The sequence below is a fragment of the Hippopotamus amphibius genome, chromosome 4 (assembly GCF_030028045.1).
Source record: "Hippopotamus amphibius kiboko isolate mHipAmp2 chromosome 4, mHipAmp2.hap2, whole genome shotgun sequence".
In the NCBI taxonomy this organism is placed as follows: Eukaryota; Metazoa; Chordata; class Mammalia; order Artiodactyla; family Hippopotamidae; genus Hippopotamus; species Hippopotamus amphibius.
In genome coordinates, this window is record NC_080189.1 from 157,433,268 (window position 1) to 157,453,526 (window position 20,259).

At 39.5% G+C, this 20,259-nt stretch overlaps 1 protein-coding gene across 12 annotated transcripts in view; it reads left to right on the top strand.

Moving 5' to 3' along the window:
- Positions 1-20,259, top strand: part of SIPA1L1 (signal induced proliferation associated 1 like 1) — a 443,906-nt gene that overhangs the window by 322,757 nt on the left and 100,890 nt on the right. For all 12 annotated transcript variants that reach the window (XM_057730455.1, XM_057730457.1, XM_057730458.1 and 9 more), the window contains 2 exons: positions 3,859-3,989; positions 9,307-9,495. In XM_057730455.1, coding sequence (XP_057586438.1) covers positions 3,859-3,989; positions 9,307-9,495 — 320 coding nt within the window. The remainder of the gene's footprint in view (positions 1-3,858; positions 3,990-9,306; positions 9,496-20,259) is intronic.

Genomic DNA, 20,259 nt, shown 5'->3' on the forward strand with positions numbered 1-20,259 from the left:
TCTTGGAAATCATGGCTAGAGCTCTTTTTCAATAAAAACAGATTGATGTTTTTGCACAAACACACAAGTTTTTAAAAGATCTTCCTGGCGTTATCAAACCAGAGATAGGTTTGTTCAAACATAGACTCTGAAGAAAGTGTTAGAAGTTAGTTTATAATGAATGACCTCATCAGCATTCCCCCAACTCAGAAAATGTACTTGTTCAGTAACTGGGGGGAAAAAATTGCACAAAAATATAGCCAAGTGTTGAGGATGACACACACAAAAAAGTTTAAATGATCTTTAATTTTTTTTCATTTTTAAGTGAACATTCTTTATTTTTATGTAGGATTTAGTTTCTTTTTAAAACAACACTTATTTTATCTGCCAATTTATACTCAAATGATTTTGTTTAATATTTGTGTTTTTATAAATTTACATTTTTCTGTTGTAACATTTCTAAATCTTTGTAGTTGAAATATATTTAATATTTGGTTTCCCTGATTTGTATTTTTAGGAATTTTTAAAGTATTATTGTTACTATACGAAGTATACACTTTCATTTTGCTCCATTGTTCAATCACTCTTTGAGAGGATGTCAGATAATATTTCAGATGCGACCTGAAGGATGAGAGGCCTTGGTCAAATAAAGAGGAGTTGTGGGAAGAATGTTCTAGAGAAGGGGCATTGTGAGTTGAGAAGTTCAGTATGGTTGGTTCTCAGAGTTCAGAAGGATGATGGAAAGGTACAAGTTGAAACTGGAGTGATAGGCTGGTGACAGGCCATGAGGGCCTTTGGGAAGCCATGAAAAGTATCCAAGGACCAGTAGGAAACCAGAGGAGGGTTTTAAACTTAATAGTGATGGTCAGGCTTGCGTCTTAGAAGCCAGTCAGGAAAAGCCAATCAGTCAAACATGCAGGCAGATGATGATGAGGGTAAGTCAGTGGAAGTGGGATGGAGGAAAAGTAGGTGGATTTGGGAACCAGAATTCACAGGGCATGACAGTGGGTCTGGCATGAGCAACTAGAGAAATGTGATAGCAGTTGTTGAAATTGGGGTTGCAGGGTTGTGTAGGTTTGTGTGGAAGATGAGTTCACTTTTACAGATGCCGCGGGACAAACAAATAGTTCTGTTAGGTAGACGTGGAGGTCTAGGGCTCACAGATGTCTGGAGCGGGCAGGTAGACTCTTGAGGAAGGGAAACTGAGTAAGAAAGCCCAGAGTGGTGGAAGGAAAATCAGGACAGGGTGGTGTCAGAGAAGCCAGGAAAGACTGTTTCTAGAAAAAAAATGAAATGGCCAACTGTGCCATTGGCAAGTTGTCGCGGCGAATTTGAGCAACATAAGGACCAAAAGTTTCTGTTTGTTTTAACTTTAAGGCTGACATTGGTAACTGTGCACTGGTAGTCAGATAACAGGAATCCTAAAGTGAAGAATTAGGCCTCTCTTTCAGAAAGTTTCCAGTGGAAGAAAGAAAAGAGGAGTTAACCTGGAGGTTGATAAGAAGTTGAGGGTGTTATGGTTAAAGATGAAGGAGACTTGAGATGATTAGATGATGATGGGAATGAAGGGACGGTAGAGAGGGGAAGTTGAAGATACAGGGCATCGGTGTCCCTGGGAAGGTGGAATGAGTGGAGGCCAGAATTTCGGGGCAGATTTGGTTGTAGATTGTAAAGGAAAGGAGGCAAAAGTCTGGATCCAGATAAGTGTGTGTGTGATGGTGAAAAATGAGGACAGTTGCTTCTGAAATGACTATTTTCTTTGTGATGTAGACAGCATTATCTGCTGAGATTCAGAGGAGGTAGATGGGGGGAGTTTGAAGGAAAACAGAGAATATTTGAAATATCTGCTCCGGAGAAGAAGAGCGAGAGCTGACCAGGGACAGCTTGAGGACGAGATGAGGTTATTGACGATAATTGATGGGGGCCCTGTCTTTGTGAATTTCTCCAGCAGCAGAGATCGGCAGTCTCACCTGCCCTTTCTGAGGTTTGCGAGGTGTGTTTGAGGAGTTTCTGGAGCGTCAGGTTTCAGTACAGTCCATGAAGTGCAAGGAGCAGGATATCGTGAATGCGGCGCTCATCTTTGACACGTCCGCTGGCGTTCTGCGCTGCTGGGTTAAAATAGTCTCTGAAGTACTGAAGTGTGTTAAGCTCTTTGCTCCTTCAGTAAATGGCCCCAGACTACTGTCTTGTTTCCCTTTCAGTTCTTGTCTGCTTTTTTATGCTATTTCTGTCTCCCCCCTTTCTGTTTTCTCCCTTGTTGTCAGCTGTTCTCTCACATTGCTGTCTGCATGCAAGTCTCTATCAGCCCTACACTCTGGACGTTGTCAGCATCTGGAATTATCACACCTTTGAAATCAAGCTGTGGGCTTGAAGACCAGACAACCACGCTTATTAAAGTTATGTGCAAAGTAAGAGTAAATAACCTCTGAGTGTGATTCTCCCATGCTGTGCTTTGAGGGTGTACGGAAGTGTTTGTACGTGAATTTTCTGACGTTTATTGGGTTGTTTCACAGTGTCCGTGTATGAGATGTTCGTTGCCTGTATTCCCGTTGTGTTTCCCTTATTTTGAATTTCCATGCATTATGATAATATTCTTGGCCTGTGATATTAATGATTATATCTTTTACATAATTGTTGTTTAGTACTTGCAAAGCATTTTCATATGTATTACCTAAATTTGAGAACTACATGATTAGCTATTTTATGCTGTTGTTTCTTATTATTCTCATGGATTTTCAAATACTTACATGTTTTGTATGGGAATAACGTGTATTTTCAAATATTGATGGGTTTTGTATTAGAATAACCTACCATGTCACAACTCAGTCATTTAACCATGTCACATGTAAATGAAATAAGACAATGTAAAGTTAGTATTTTGGAGGTTTGAAAAGTAAATTACCCATTCTAACTTTTCATGTATTTGTTTTATTCGCTTTCTCATCTGGGAACATAACATGTCTGTATCAGTGATTTTAAATTTTTTTTAAGAAGTATACTTAGGTGTACTGTAAATATCACTTCTTACATTTTCTATAAATAATTTAATTCTGATCCTGACCTTCCTTGTTGTCAGGAGGAAGGTAAAGTCAGCATCAGTCATTTGGATACTGTCCCCCAGCCCCCAAGGTTGTGCTAAGGTTTGGAGCCTGGAGCAATGCCAGACATTGAGGAGAGGCCCCTAAGTTGCTGTCAGTCACCTGGCCACACTGGTTGCCTAGGAGAGGCCCGTTATCCCAGCCCTAGCATCCTTCCAGGTTCAGTGGCTCTTGGGATGCTTTTGTGCTTACTATGTGGGAACCATTGGTGAGGCCCAGAGCCCTGGGTCTGGGCTTCTGCCTCCCAGGGGCACTTTGAAGCTCTTTCCTCTGAGCTAAGACTCCATCTTACTTGGGCAACGTGGGAGCAGAACACTGTCAAGTAGCTCACAGACCTCTCTCCTCTCTCCAGTCCAGGGAAATCTCTTTTTTAATCTGCAGGAAATCCCTCTATCCTCAAGCTTTGTTCTCTGTAGGATTAGGGGGGAGGTTTTGGTTGTTGTTTTTGTAAAAGTCAAGAAGCCCTGACACAATGTAGCCTGTTTATAGTGAGAAAACACAAATTTCTTTTTAAAAAAAATGGTAGAGTTTTAAGTCCCAGAGTAGTAAAAAACTAAACAGGCTGTGTCTGTTTTCTTACCTCCTCTGAGACTAAACCTGCTAAAATAGCTAAGTCTTTGCTTTTATAACTCATTGAAGAATATTGATTTTTTTATTAAATGTGTTTACATTTTATTGGTATACAGTAATTTCTGAGTGATCTTTTAAATTGCAAGCAGCATGTAACATTTTTACGCATTCTGTAAATATTCTAATTTTGTTTTGTCTTATTGTACCTAAGAACACTGGAACTATTTTGGGGCCGATGAGAATCTTGGTCCGGTGGCTGTGAGCATTCGAAGGGAAAAACCAGAAGAAACGAAAGAAAATGGATCTCCGTACAACTACCGAATAATTTTTAGAACTAGTGAGGTAAGTCGCAGATGAGAAAGATTTGAGGCTTAATTTAAGTGAGAAAAAAAATAGAGTAGTAGCAGTAGCAAAGCAATTAAATTTAATAGTACATGGTTACAAATGTCTTTAGAATAAACAAAGACCCCTTTCATTCATTCTGGTGTTGAATAGGGGTGGACATAATGGTTAGATGTGGACGCTCTCTTCCCATCCAGCTCTGGATAGATGCAGTAAATGAATGGCAGTTTTGATTCACAGAAAGATATGTCCATTAAGCGTGACCTAAGGAAATTGGAGTCCTCAGAATCCCAAATTGGATATTACATATCCTGCTTGGGCAGCCAGAAAGCACCGAGCTGGCTTGAGGAGCCAGAGAGGATCACCCAAGACTTAACTCACTTTTCCAAACTATTGCTTAGGACATTTCTTGACCCAAGAGAAAGGAGAGGGACTCTTTTCTTCTTGTATTTTCTCTTTGCCATCTTGGACGTATTCTCCAGAGGCCTAAAACACAGACGATTTGAACCAGAGGCTGTCTGATTGTGGGTAGAACAGGTTCTTGGAGCTCTTTTGGGATCTAAGCACACACATAATATATGAGTTTTAATAATGAAATTCGGGTTAAAAAAAAGAAAGGGAAACAAAAGAATTTAGCCAACAAAGCATTTTTAAAAAAAAAACAAAAACTCAGGAGCGAGTTTGGGACTATGAAGGTTTTTTCCTTTGTTTTCTTTCTAAGCATATGTATAGCTGTGCCAGCTATCAATTTATCACCTCTCTGAGCCACATCACTTTAGGGGTGTTGTTATGCGTTAATGCCTAATACCCCCTTGAGGTATCTAGAAAATAATGGTTTTGAAACTAGTTTAAATAGGGCATTTGGCTTCATTTCCCCCGTTGAATACAAGGCAGGTTGCAGGGGTTGGCTTCACTTAGTGATTGTTCCTCAGCTTGAACTCTGGGGAAATTAAAAATAGGATTTTTAGAGGCACGGCTTCAATATCTAATGTGTTGAGTGGCCTGAGAGAAATGAAGAACTCACATGCTCTAGGGTGTTTTTTCTCCACGCCAAAGCTGATCATTAAGCAGGGTCAGTTCTTTTGTTGACATGAAAAGCACAGAGCACACACCATGTTCTTGAAGTTGGGTGCAGGTAGCTGCTCCTCAGACCATACTGGATGTCTGAGAGCCGCACATACCTCCTCCCACCTGTTTCTGTCCTTCCCGTCCTTACCTTCCCCTCCCCAAGGCCATTCTGATTTAGGGCCTCATCATACTTTTCTATGTTTTTTTTTTATCCATTTCAATTCCTCTTCTTGCCACTTTCCTATCATTCTTCATGTCGGAAGTTGAAGCTTTCTAAATCGGCACTCTCTTTCTCAGATCCTGTCTCTGGTGTCCACAGTTGTCCCTGACTTGCAGGCAAGTCACGGCTGGTGGCAGCCCCTCTCTCCAGGTCAACTCCTCTCCTAAGTGAGTGTGGACCCTCTGTTGTGGCCAGGGAACCACACTCGCCTTCATCTGTGCTCTTGCCTCCCCCGCCTCAGCCTCACGTGTTCCGCCTGCACCTCCCGCAGTGACAGTCGAGCCACACTTACGGATTCTCGGGTGCTGCAGTTCAGCCCTCTTCTTGCTGACCCGTTCGACGGTCCCGGGGAGCCATTTCCTTACCTTTTGATTGAAATATCCAAGTCCAATGTTGTGCATGGTTCAGAAAGCCATTACTATGTGTTTTCATGTTCAAATTAATGTTTAACCGATGACAACCCTGTTGTTACAGTCACGTGGGCTGGAGACCTTGAGGTCACGTTCAGCTCCTCTCTTCTCCTACCCTCCGCCCCCCACATTTGGTCTGTGCGCAGAACTGGTTGACTTTATCTTCAGAGTGTGTCCAGAATTCAGCCGCTTCTGTCATCCCACTTCCTCTGCCTGGGCCAGGGCACTATCATCTTTCTCCAAGAACCATTCTTCCTGCTTCTGCCCTTAAGCCCTGCATCCTTTCAAGCCCAGCAGAGGTCCTTTAGAAATGTAATGCAGGTCTTGTCATTCCTCAGTTCAAAATCCTTTCATGGTTTCCCATCTTCCAAGTTAAAACCCTTCTCCTTGCTAGCCTAGGAGTCCAGGCTCGTCTGCTTCCGACCTTGACTTCGTCTCCAATATCTCCTCCTCGCTTAGTCTTTTCCAGCTACACTGGCCTCCTTCCCTCAGTGCTCCGATAATCCCTGTTCCTCTGTAATCAGTGTTCTTCCCCAGGCATCCTCGTGGCTGCAGCTACCTCTTTTCCTTCTGGCCTTTACTCTTAAATCACAGGGGCCTTCCTTGGCCACTGGATCTAAAATTTCTACTCCCTCATACCTCATTTCATGCCCGATTCCAGGCTTTGTTTCTTTCATGAACACTTAACCGCTATCCATGCATCGTACTTACTTATTTTGTTTGTTTTGTGACTCCTACACTCAGACATAAGCTCAGGGAGATGAGGACTCTGAGTTGTTCATGACTACATGCCTAACACCAAAAATCATCCTCCTCCTTCATTCCTTCCTTCCTCTCTAATGTTTGTTTCATTAATTGTTACTAGCCTTTGTGTAATTTTTTTCATTGCAATAGAAATAATCTTTGTGTGGTTTAATGATAATATCTTTTTAAGACCTTTCATAGAAATAAACTAACGAAAGTCCTTTGATAGAAATATCTCTAGGGACTTCCCTGGTGGCTCAGTGGTTAAGAATCCGCCTGCCAGTGCAGGGGACACGGGTTCGATCCCTGGTCCGGAGAGATTCCACGTGCCACAGAGCAACTAAGCCAGAGCTACTGAGCCTGCACTCTAAAGCTCATGAGCCACAACGACTGAGCCCATGTGACATAGCTACTGAAGCCCACACACCTAGAGCCTGTGCTCCACAACAAGAGAAGCCATCTCGATGAGAAGCCCATGCACAGCAACAAAGAGTAGCCCCCACTCGCCCCAACTAGAGAAAGCCTGCGTGCAGCAACAGAGACCCAACACAGCCAATAAATAAATAAATAAATTTATTAAAAAAAAAAGATATCTCTAGATGTTGGTCCTGGTCCAGAGCTCATGCACATTGTAGGATGAGCAGTTCACTCTTTTCCACTGAAGGCAGTTGACTGAGCATATAATAAAGTAAGACTTAATTCTTATGCTTTTGTACAGGTTTCTCATTCTATTAATTTCTTCTGTTAATAAATCCATCAAGAAAAAAGAAAACATAGTCACCACAGTGACACTCCTGTTGCTTCAGTAAACAGTGTCAAGATAACAGAAATACAAACAAATCTCTTTCAGTAGAAATAGTCATTGCACAATATAAAGAAACAAAAAAAGGAATTTTCATGTTTTTGGAAACATGACAGTTTGTTTATGAACAAAATCTATGGTGTGAGTGCTTTTAAGCAAGCATGCACGGGGATGTAGGAGGATTCTCTTCTTGTTTCTGAAAGTCATTAACAAAAATATCAGTAACACTAGTGAATCAGGTATAAAAAGGAATCATTCTTTTTCTCGTCTGCTCTGGCTTTCTCGAGGTGCGCTGCTGTCTTTCTGCAGTGCAGGATTAGCAGTGACTAGCATTCCTGGCCTGGGAGTCTCAGCTGGAGATGCAGCCTTTGCAGCCTCCTGTCTCCAGGCGAACGTTATCGCCTGGAAGGAGGAGTCATGAGAGTTGCTCGGCTGTGTCCCGTGATTTAAAAAATGAAACAAAAATTATTTCTGTCAAGTTAGATATTAAGTCACAAGAAGATTTTTTTTACACACCTGTTATTTGAAAGCAAACTATTTATAAATGAAAGAAAAGATACGGATCCAATAATAGACAGCAAATGCCCCCAAGCGCCTTTTTCTTATCTCAAGAGTCAGAGGTTGGTAACCTTGGCTTTTCCGGCCCTCATCTCTCTTCTCCATCAGTTGGCACAGTTATAGATTTTACTTCCCTGGTGATTCTTCCTTTGGCTTCCGTTTTCCCAGCTAATCCTCTGTCATACCCTCTGCCTGTTACTTGAAGATGGTTTACAGCATCTTTTTAACTGTATTCTCTGCCTATAGTTTCTTCTTCAGGCAGTTGATCTTATTTGCCAACTGAACTTTCTTACATCATCGTCCCCATACAGCCAAGTTCTGAGGTGGCCGGTTGGAGCCGGGTGAGGTGTACGCCCCTTGGGGTACACTTGGCTCGGGGCTCTGGCCTGCCTGTAGCTTCACCACCCACTGCCCCCTCGGGGTCGCTTAGATCCAGCTAAGCTACAGCAGTTGCTCTTTCCCGCTCACACCCCACTCTTTCTCATCTCCACACTTTTGCTCTCTGACATTGTCTTCTTGTACAATTTTTTCTCAATTTCAAGGCCCCTTTTCAGTGCCACCCTTTTCCACGAGGGCCTTTCCTTATGCCCTGAGTCACAGCGATGCCTTTTCTGCCTTTGGACTCTCATGGAACCTGACCTTGTTAAACTTTTCTTAGTAGATATATCCTCCCGAATGGGTATTTCTTACCTCTCACCCTCTCACACGCCACTCCCAGCCTTCAGCATTTATTCCTGTTGCGGTGCAGTGCCTTATAACCTACACGCTTGATGGAAATTTGTTCAACTTAATGGGTTTTTTCTTTAGGTTACCATGTAGTGTTTAAATTACACTAACGACTCTGCCACGTGGAAATTTCTGAAAATGAAGATTAGTTTGCTTCAACAGATCATCATTACTTAAGGAAATTTCTTTGCTTATGTTTGTATTTCATAATAATAGAAGGGATCTCAAGAAATAAGGGAAAAGTAAAAGTCGCTTTAAATGCTGTTGACAGTGCTGCTGTACTAACTGTAACCATTGCCCTATTGTGGCAGCATTTGGGGGTAGGAGTAGTTTAAGCTTGTCAGCAGTACATTAAAATTTAAAACTTTATCACCCCCCCCTTACCTTTTGTAATTCAAAAAGGTATAACCTCTAAATTCTGAGCATTTAGTCTTCAGATTTTCTCTGGAATATCTCCTTAATTCCTGCTTAGTGTGTGAGTGGCGTTATATAGCCATTCAGAGACCTTGATCTTTCTGCGCTCTCTAAGGAAATACGTACTCTATCTGGTATTTAAGGAAATGACCTCAAAAGGCTTGATTATGAATTTCATTGGACTTGCCTGGGTCTTCTTGAAAGTGTTGGCCTCATTTTTCATATATAAAGTATCTCACATCACTTCCCTCATCCTTTCTTCCTCACTTGCTCAACCATTCAGATGTCATTGGGACTCAAGGGGGACCTCAGACTGGGCTTTCAGTGCATTTGATGTATTCGCTCATCTTCCTGGAGCACATGTCTCTCTTTCAGCTCATGACACTGAGAGGGTCAGTGCTGGAGGACGCCATTCCCTCAACAGCAAAGCACTCAACGGCCCGGGGACTGCCCCTGAAGGAAGTGCTGGAGCATGTCATTCCCGAGCTCAATGTCCAGTGCCTGCGGTTGGCCTTCAACACCCCCAAAGTCACAGAACAACTCATGAAACTGGATGAACAGGGGGTAAGTGTGGCTTCCAGGGGAGAACATTCTTGCTGCTCCGGTTTCCTCTAGGTGTCCAGAATACAGAGCTGAATAGTTCTTTTTTGACGGGGGAAACTGATACCATTTATTCTGAAGGATCTTCTCTTTGCAGTTATTCATTTTTTTTTTTTCTTAACTCTGAACCCTGCACATTTCCCATCTGATGAAATTCTCTTTGTCAGGATTGACTGATATGGTACTGAAACAATGGTCTACTCTTTTGGTGATCTTCCATAAATGCAATGAATTTTTCAAATACTCCAGGAATAAGTAGTAGCAATAACAGTAGCTAACCTAATGAACATGTTCACCAGGCTCTGTTTTGAGTGTCTTAATATGTTATCCCAACTAATGACCCAGCCCCAGGAGAATGGTACCATTTTTATCCCCATTTTAGAGATGAGGAATCTGAGACACAGGTTAAATAATTAAGTCCAAGTTCACATAGTTTAATAACTTCAAAGCCAATCCTGGGAGCCACTACACCACACTGTTCTTAAAAGCTTTAATTTGTAGTCTATTAATACCACCAAAGATGTATTTTAGCTGAGATGTTAAAAAACAAAATTCAAAATTTTAAAAATCTGGGTCCTAATTTGTAACAAAATGAAAATGCTCAAGATTTTCTCACCTCTATACTTCCTGCATGTTGATGTGGGGGCCACTGATCCAGATACAGATGAGTGATAGGATAGTCCATTATAGAGGCGGCAGAAGAGTAGAGAACACATAATAAAACTGTGGTCTAGAAAATCTGCTAACCAGCAAGTGTATCCACATTCTGTTTGGAATCATTTGAGCATGTGGGCTAGTTTTGTTAGATGTTGTATTTATATACTCTTATTTTAACCCTTTCTTTGAATATTTTAGCCATATTGCATCCTGGCAGTGAGTAGTAGTAGCTTTCCCATTACATTTAAAAAAAATTCTTCCGAAAGTAAAATCAGTCCAGTTATTGAATTCCATTTTATGAACAAATTTTGCTAGTATTTTCTTAATTAGGCAAAAATTTGAATTTTATTAAAATGAATGGTAGTTCAAAAATCAGTTTCAAGGTATATTCGGTTTTTTAATTCGGCCGATAGGAATATATTCTTAGGGACCAGTATTTGGATACAGATTTTCTAATCATTGCTCCTTTTGTGCATTCATCTCACTTATCATAAAGTACAGCTAAAGTCTATTCTGTATATATGTTTCCAGTAGGCTGTGAGTATCCATGTTTATAACATGTAAATTTGAGCACTTTGCATGCTTCAAAAGACTTGTGATACATAAACTTAATTATTTCAAGTTCTGTTTGCCAATAAATATTTTAAGCATTTATTCTAACAAAGGAAGAGTAGAAAAATGATGATTAGGTTCAACTTTACGGATTCAGTCTTTTCAGTTACTGTGCTTTTCAAAGAAAGCAACAATCTTTAGGCATTGATAATGTAATCATATACTGGACATTCTAAATTCAACAGATTATTTTGTGTAAAGGAGGTATTTTTTCCTTTTCCCCTTTGTTTTACTTCTATTAAATTAAAAAATGGGTCCCCCAGTTGTAGACATCTTATGGGGCCCTCTCTTAGTGTTTACAAAATGTTGGACCAGAGATGGCGCTGCTCTGTGATAAACACTGTATGGTCTCATCCACACAGGAAAGGTGCACACACTATGATGAGTTTAACTTAAGGGTACTTTTATTTAATTTACAAAACTGCCCGTTGTTCCTGAAATGATGGGCTTCTTATTCTTGGGAGATGATAAACTATCCTTTCCTTCATCAGTTATTGATGGTAATATGTGTTGATTGTTTTCTTTAATACCTTGGCGAAATTAAAATTTGGCAGTCTAGGTGAGTCTCCCTGGTTTTATTTTGGAAATGTTACTAAGCGGTAGAATCTAGAAGTGAAAACCTGCTATTCTGTATGGGCAGCTCTGTATCTGAACTAAGGGAAGGGACACCACCACTTGGCCTCTCCATTTATATATTCATAGCATTTAAAGCCCAGGATTATACTGATAAAAAACAGAGGACACACATACTTATGTGTTTAGTCTGGGGAGTCATGCTTTTGGTAGAAAATCCTTTTTAAGAATCCTTTTGAGAAACTAATTATTTTGGTGCCTTTACAAATACAGATTTTGAAAAAGAAATGCTTATAAGTACAGTAGATTACACATTTGAATCATTGCAAAGCATTTCTAGTTTCCATCTGTGTCATCATTTTTTGAAATTTCATGCTTTGTACGTCTTTATGCTTAAAGAGATTCATAGTATCAATACCAAGAAACTGAACTCACTAAAAGGAGCTTCTGTATCTCCCTTTAAGTTTTATTTAAATGATTCCTTTAAAATCTTTTCTACTTTAACAACTCACATAATTATGCTTGGATAAATAAAACACTATTTGCTTGCTATATTGTAGCATTTTGCCTTTCAGATCTTTGCTCCCCCCCCCTTTTTTTTTTTCCATTTTACCATTTTTAAAAGCTGAAATGAACAGAAGAACAGATGTCAGTTATATCTATATAATATGAAAGATAGCATGTCACAAAAATATAAAAATTTGAGTTTTTCATTTGACTAGACTCAAATGAATATTTATGTGGGAGCTGAAGGTAGGCATTTTAATCCCAAAGTTTTAGGAAATGATTATATACTTTGTGACTTACCCATGCTCTCACATTCACCTTCCTGATACCTTCCTGGGCCTTTCACGATTGATTGATGTCCCTTTCTGTCATCACCTAAAGGGCAATAAGAAGGTGAAATAACCTGCCAGTGATTTCACATTGTCAGGAATTTAGAACAGTTTGTGACTCCACAAATTTGGATCAACTCTGGATTTGGTTTTTCCATCAAGGTCCTAGATCTTCGCTTGTTAGATAAGTGAGAGCATCTCTTATGATGAAAACACATTAGATAAATATATATGTTTACTTATTGCACTGTTCTAAGCTCTTCACCAGCATCATCTGATTTGATCCTCACAGCACCCCTGGGCGCAGCAGGTTCCAGTTATTGGCCTGTTTTACAGCTGAGAGGATTGAGCCTTTCAGAAGCAGTGCCATTTTCCCTTAGGAGTCCTGAATACTGGATACGCATTTGCATGATACTCCCTTTCGTTTTTTAAGATTTGCAGGTTTTCATTTCTTTTTGCATATCTCAAATTATTTTGGTCCTCCAACTACACTGTGAAATATCAGGAAGTTCATTATATTCAAGCCAACTTTTTAATAATATGGCTAGGGACTTTGCTGGTGGTCCTGTGGGTAAGACCCCTTGCTCTCAATGCAGGGGCCTTCGTTCCATCCCTGATTGGGGAACTAGATCCCGTATGCCACAACTAGGAATTTACATGCCGCAACTAAGAGTCCACATTCCGCAACTAAGATCTCACTGCCACAGTGAAGACCTGGCACAGCCTAAATAAAAAAGTAAATGTTAAAATAATAATAATAATAATATGGCTAATTCATTTACATTTAAATATGCCATACTAACGCCATTTTTCTTCATCAGTCATTAAACAAACACCTGTATCTCATCCACTCTGTGCAAGAGAAATGAAAGGTCATCATGTCAGGCCCTGTTTCAGGGAGTTCACACATGTAAAGCACTTAGTGCAATGCCAGGCACGTGGTGAACGCTGAATAATGATGAAATAATAACTCAGCAGCCCTTTACACGCATTATCTCATTTCATCTTTATAAGCATCCTGTAAGAAAGCTGCTGTTATAGATGGTGTAATACATTGTGGTTACTTTCAGAAGTAAGCATAACTTTTCCAATCTAATAAATGTAATTGAGTAACCACTCTTTGCAGATTATTAAATACTGTAGAGAATAAATAGGCTAGTAAGACACAGTCCTTACCTATGAAGGAGACAGAGTCATAAATCACTGTAACGAAAGGTAGGTTTAGTATAATGAGTAGAATAAGAGAACTGCAAACAAGCCACTGGGATCAAGTCATGATTGGTTAGATGGATCAGGATGAAGTGGACCTTTCATCAGGCCAGAGAATAGGCTGCATGGTGGTCTAGACGCAGAGCAGTGAGAACAAAGCACAGCAGGACAGAAGCACGGGGTGTGGTTATGGGACAGCAAGCGGTCCTGCTGAGCAGGAGTGTAAGGCGGTAATAAAAATAGATTTTTTTTATTGAGCAGTGACTAAGCCAGGAACTGTGTGAGGCAATTTACATGAATTATTTTAATTAATCCTTAGAATCCTTTGATGTCGGTGCTATTATTGTTCTTGATTTACCAACAAGAGCACTAAGGCACAAAGAGGCTGAAGGACCCCCCCATATCACAATTAGGATCTGGTGGGGGCAGGTCTTGAACCCAGGCATTCAGACTCCAGGGTCCATTTTCTTACCCAAAACACTGTACACTCCATCATCCTCTGCCCTTCCCTTCCCTCCCCTCCTCTCCCCTCGAGTGGGAGAAGAAACTGGAAATGCGGATCCAAGTTTTATTGCTGTGCCCAATATTAAGTACAGCATGTAAAACCCAAATAAGATCAGAATAGAGCTTAAAAATAAAGAACAATTGCCAGGTTGCAGTAGGGAAAATTGGAAGACCTGTTTTCATTAGGAAATGTCAAGTTTCATGTACACAGTAGTGATTTTACCTAAATGAGTATCTCCACTGTTTTTCTAGATGCTTATTAAAAAATACAAAGAAATGAAAATATTTATTGTATTCTCTGTTCTTTAAAATGTTGCCCTTCAAGTTATTAAAGGGGAAAAGTAATCATATCTAACTAGGTCTGCAATATATATCTCAAGAATAGATGTAAGGAAAGAAGCAATGTTTATTTGATAGTGAATAGTACTGTTCCTTTGATGAAGGGCATGGGTGAAATTCTCTGCTGACGTAGCCTCTTCATTGCCCTGGTGCATCATTGTATTGCAGATAAATGAGTTTGACCAGCCACTTTCCTCTTTGATTCAGGTAGCTGGATTTAAAGAATGAACCATAGGGAAAACATTTTTTCCAAAACCCATTTTCTATGAATGAAAGCTTTGGCAGAATAGTCACCATTCCTGAAATTTCAGTCTTCTTCTAGATTATGATATCAGCTAATGCATGTTTAAATTTCAGACGGCCACCAGATTGGTTCCATATGTACATAATCAGGAAGAAATATATGCGACACCCCTCAGGTCAGGGAAAGAAGGCAGTGGTATTGGTCACTTTGTCCCTTCTGTGCATAAGTAATGATTACTCTGCACAGGCTCATCCATGCCTTTTTGCCTGGCTGAGGCTAGGGTGGGTGACTGGATGGAGTCGTTTCCAGTGGTAAGATTTATGATTAACATGACTGACAGTAGTATCCGGAAGAGGTTTGGCTGGGTAGGTTTGCACTTTGCAGTTGAAGGAGCTCGGCATAGCTAAGACCTGCAGTGAGGATTCTTAGGTTCACACTCGAAAAAGAGGAACTAACTGCAGATATTTCAGTCTTCTTGATTTTAAACTGTGAATTGTGCTTTAAATTCAGCTGTAAAATAAAAAGTTAAGCTAGTTTCGTTCCCACAGGACTTTTCTCAAGCAGCAAATATCGTCAAATGATCCAAAAATCAAAGTGTTTACATTGAGGGATCCCATTTCCACCCTGTTCCTATCCCTCACCTCTCTTCTCCCCTGTAGTTACCACTTTTATTGTTTTCTTATGTGTTCCTATGTTTCTTTGTAGATACACCAAATGTGCATATGTAGTCTTAATTCCCTTTTTCTTATACAAAATATAGCATGCTCTAGACATTTGCTTTTTCACTTAGTGATATATTTTGGAGATCTTTCTATGTCACTACATGGAAAGCTTTCCCATTGTTTTTATGGCTGCATAATATTCTGTTTTGTTGCTGGACCATAGTTTATTTCATTAGTTTCTCTATTAATGGAAGTTTAGATGGATTCCATTCTTTTCCTATACAAACAATGCTGGAATGAAGAGCCTTTTCCTATGTAATTGAAATTCATCTTAATGTCAAATCAATACAAGTATGTAAATCATCATTTTAATACCCAGTATGAAGCTTTCTATTTTTGTGAGAACTTTTGCACAACATATTATTAGATAAGATTATTGTGCGTGTGTGTATATGGAATATTTCTTTTACATTATGCCAAAGATAAAAATAGATTAGAATCTGTCAGTGCACATGTATATAAATAATTTTGACAGCATCTCTGTCAGATTTTTTTTAAATGATTTTCCTACCCAGTATCCATATGTCATTTTTTAAAGCAATTTGATTTTTGTTAGTAAATTCTGATGAGGATAAATTTTCTAAATAGCATGTTTTTGCTCCCAACGCTGAATTTTTCCAGTCTCTTTGTCATACTTTTTGGAGGATACAGGGATAAATCTTCAGGAAGTAGTTAAAACTGTTATCATGTTTATGAGGAACAAGCCCAAGGTAAATGCTATTGATGTGAGTCATGAGGATTTGAAAACATTACCAAGGTCTTCAGGTCCAGTAACGGCAGAGTAACTTGTCTCAGACCAGCCCACCCACGGAGAAGAGCCAGAAACACTGGACAAAATGTTTTTTTAAAAATAAATTTGGACTTTTGCTTTTGGAAGTATGGAGTAGGTATAATTTTTCCCTATTCTTCCCGCTAAGTACAGCTAAAAACCTTGTATACTGTATAGGAAGCAAACATGAACCTGAAAGTTGGAAAGAAGGAAGCAGGTTGGCTGGGGAACTTGGGATAAGGAATGACATAGTAGTCACTCATCATAAGAACTGAAACAGAGAGGAACTTCCTCAACTTGATTAAAAACACTTACCAAAACCCTACAGCTTACATCATAGCTGATGAACGCCTTAGTGGTAACAAGGCAAGGATGTACACAGTCACTGTTGCTGCTCAACATAGCACTAGAAGTTCTAGTCAGTACAAGAAGGCAAGAAAAGGAAATAAAAGGCGTACGGATAAAGGAAAGGAAAATATAAAACTGTCCCTAAGTCAAGTGACATGATAGTCTATGTACAATACCCCAAGGAATCTACAGAAACTTTCTAGAACTGCAAGGTGTGTTCAGCAAGGGTGTATGATTCAACATCAGCTCACAAATATCAGTTGGGTCTCTTTTAATGAACATGTGGAAACTGAGAATAAAATACAATACCATTTACAGTCTTTCAGTAAAAAATGAAATAGTTGAGTATATACCTAACAAAACGTGTTCAGGACTTGTATGCTGAAAACTATAAAACACTGATGAAAAAAAATCAAAGAAGGCTTAAATAAAATGAAGAGACATACCATGTACATGGATTGAAAGACTCAGCGTATTAATGATGTCAGTTCTCCCCTAATTGACATCAGTTTAACACAATCGATGTCAAGATCCCAGCAAGATTTTTTGAAATTGTAGACAGGGTCATTCTGAAGTTTATATTGAAAGGCAAAGGAACTAGAATAGCCAAAACAGTTTTGAAAGAAGAATAAAGTCAGAGAAATCATTCTGTGTGATTTCAAGACATATTATATTGGTATAACTACAGTAATCAAGACTGTATCTTATTGGAAGGATCGATGCATGGATCAATGGAACAGAATAGAAAAACCGGAAATAGCTCCATACAAATATATCCAACTGATTTTTCTGACTAAACTCTAAAAACATTCAGTGGAGGAAGGATAGGCTTTTCAAACAAAGGTGCTGGGACAATTACATAGGCAAAATAATGAACTTGACCTAAACATCATACATTATACAGAAATTTATTCAAATGGGTCATAGGTTGAATGTAAAAGTATAAAAATTTTTGATAAAAACAAAATTTGGGGGACCTAAGGATTGGTGAAGAGTTCTTAGATATAACACCAAAAACTTGGTGTAGAAAAGAAATAATTGATAAATTTGGATTCATCAAAATTAAATCATCCTGCAGCACTTTTTTCCTTGGACATTTGCTGATTTGTAAGAGGCTTGGGGCTTAAGTATAGCAAAAAGCTGCAGATACAAAGATGACAGATCAGAGTTTTCATTGATTTCATGAGGGTTACAGAAATAAAAAGTAGAGATCAAGGGTCACTGGAGATCTTGGATTTGTTTTTAAAAAATCAAATTGAAATTCTAGAAATGAAAAAACAAAAAGTTAAAATCTCAGCAGATGGGTTAGAGAGCACATTAGACACAGCAGAAGAGAAAATTGATGAATTGAAGTTACCAGAAAACTTTTAACTGAAGAATATAGATAAGAAAACATGAGAAATACAGAAAAGTGCCTAAAAGATATGTGGGCCACAGTGAAATACATGTATGTAATGGAATTCCCAGGAGGAGAAGAGAATTTAAAGCAATATTTTGGGACACAATTGATGTATAAAGAAATACTGGTAGAGAAATTTCCCAAGCTGATGAAACACAAATTAAGACAGAATCAAGGAGCTCTGTCTACTTACTGTAAGCAGGATAAATACAAAGAAAATCAGATGTAGGCCCATCATAGTGAAAATTGATGACATTAAAAGAAAAAGAGAAAATCTTAAAAAGAGCCGGAGGAAAAAATACCTTCAAAGAACAGTAAAACAGACAATTGGATTAAAAGTAACTGTTTCCTGAGCTATAAAGCATAAAGAAAAGGTGGAAGCTGCGTTTCTAGAATGCTGAAAGAGAAGAACTCTCACTAGGAATTTTATTCAGCAAAAATAATTCTTTTAACATGTAGGCAAACCAATTTACAGTGGAAAAAAAATAGAACAGTGATTGTCTGAGACTGTTAGTTGATGCCAGAACTAGAATAGGATGGACAGCAAATGAGAACCAGGAAACTCGGGGTGATAGACATGTTCTGTATTTTGACTGGATAGAGGTTTATTAGAAATCATTAAACTGTATGCCTCAAATGGATGCAGTTTACTGTTAAGAAAGTGTATACCAGTAGTTGACTTTAAAATGGAGACAGATTTCTATTTCCAGCCAAGATTAAAGGAGAGGGACTAGATTTACTTTCCTATCTGAAACAACTTTTAAAAACTAGGCAAAACAATGCAACATTGGTTTTTATGCCATTGGATGTCAGGCAACAAAGGACAATAACTTCTGGGAAGGTGGGAACCAAACGAACAGCAAGATCGCACCAACTTTCTACCTGAAGAGAGTTTCCAGGCTGCGGTGCCGGGAGGGGCACCCAGCTGAAGCCCCAGGGGTCTCCCTGAGTGGAGACTGAGATGTGAGTCCAGGGAGATGGATTTGCAGAGCTGAGTACTGAAAAGTGCATGTATTTGAGGAAACTATTTGTGGCCAGGGTAAGAACCACCCTAAGATTGAGGGGGGCAAATCCTCAGACCTATCCTTGGCTGAGAATAGTTTCTCCTCCCACCAGGCATTCTGGAAAACCTCATATTTAGTTCACATGGCGTTGGGTGAAATCTCGGAATGACTTTGCTTCAATAATGGGGCAAAATTATCCTCAAATTAAATGCTCCTCTGATAAGACTTACCAGTGTTTAAAAGGAAGAACTGAAAGGATCAAACTATTTCCAATTAACTTTGTCCGAAACAAAGCTCAGGCATCCCTCAAGGGCTCATGGCCCACACTTTGAGAGCTGCTGGACAATGAAATACCTCGTGGTGACTGTTTTAAATCTCTGGATTAAATCAGACAATTTAAAAGATTTTGTAAGAAAGGAAGAACTGAGTTGTCCTCATGGTCTGGCTGCCCCCAGTGGCCTTCGGCTAAGCTGTGATATCAGGAAAGAAGAGGTGAAAATGCAGAACTTCTTAAGAGGTCTCTAAGAACTTGGTTATTCAGCCCTGTTTCTACCGGTGGAGGGCTCTGACTTTATCACCCATCTTTCCAGGAACTCAAGGCTGCGTAAGTCAGACCTTGCAGTACCTTTTTCTTTGCCTCTGTGTTGAAGTGCCTATTTTATGAGAGGAAGAACAGTTTTTGTGTACTGTTGGTTGCCAGCTGTGGAAGCCCAGCGTCACTTTTGGTGTGTGTTGAAAGACACTTTTCCTTATTAAGATTCAAGACTTTCATCTCAAACAGGACCTAAGTCCTGTTGGATGGACCATCATCACTTTTTACAATGCAAACATTTGTCGAGTGTCCAAACACTTCCATCAGTGCTCCGTGTGAACATTCGATATGCAGGCATGGAACTGTACAGCATGACTCCACAATCATCCAAAAGCAGAATCCTAAACAGTGGATAAACCCAGCTTGTTTCCCAGGTGGCTTCTGGCATCATCATGACTCTATTTTGAGCATGACAGGGAAGTATTGTATATTCATATACATAAACCCATACAGACGTTTTTGTGTGTCTCAAAAAAAAAAAAAGAAATGCTGTATTATATAACCTCATAACAATTCAAAACCCCGAAACCATAGCTCTAACTCCATTTCCATTTGTTCTTTCTCTTGAAATATTCCTTATTACACTTACGTAACTCCTCCTTAACCACTTGTCATATTCTGGGCAGAGAACAAGGTTGCTCACTAGAGATTCTAGGAGCCTGAGTTCAGAGAACACCCACCTACCTTGACTTCATTGCAGCAGAAACAAGGATACAGTCATAGTGTCACCTTCGAGGATAGAGCATTGACATTTGCCACCGTTTCAAACCAGAGGAAATTTGACATTCTAACAGATTTCCTAATCCTCTTAAAAGAGCCTTCCTTTCACAACCAGCAAACACCAGTCCGTTCTCCTGTCTGCAGGTGGAGTTCACTAGAGTATGAGAAATTTGTCAAAAGAAGGCAGCACTCTGTCTCAT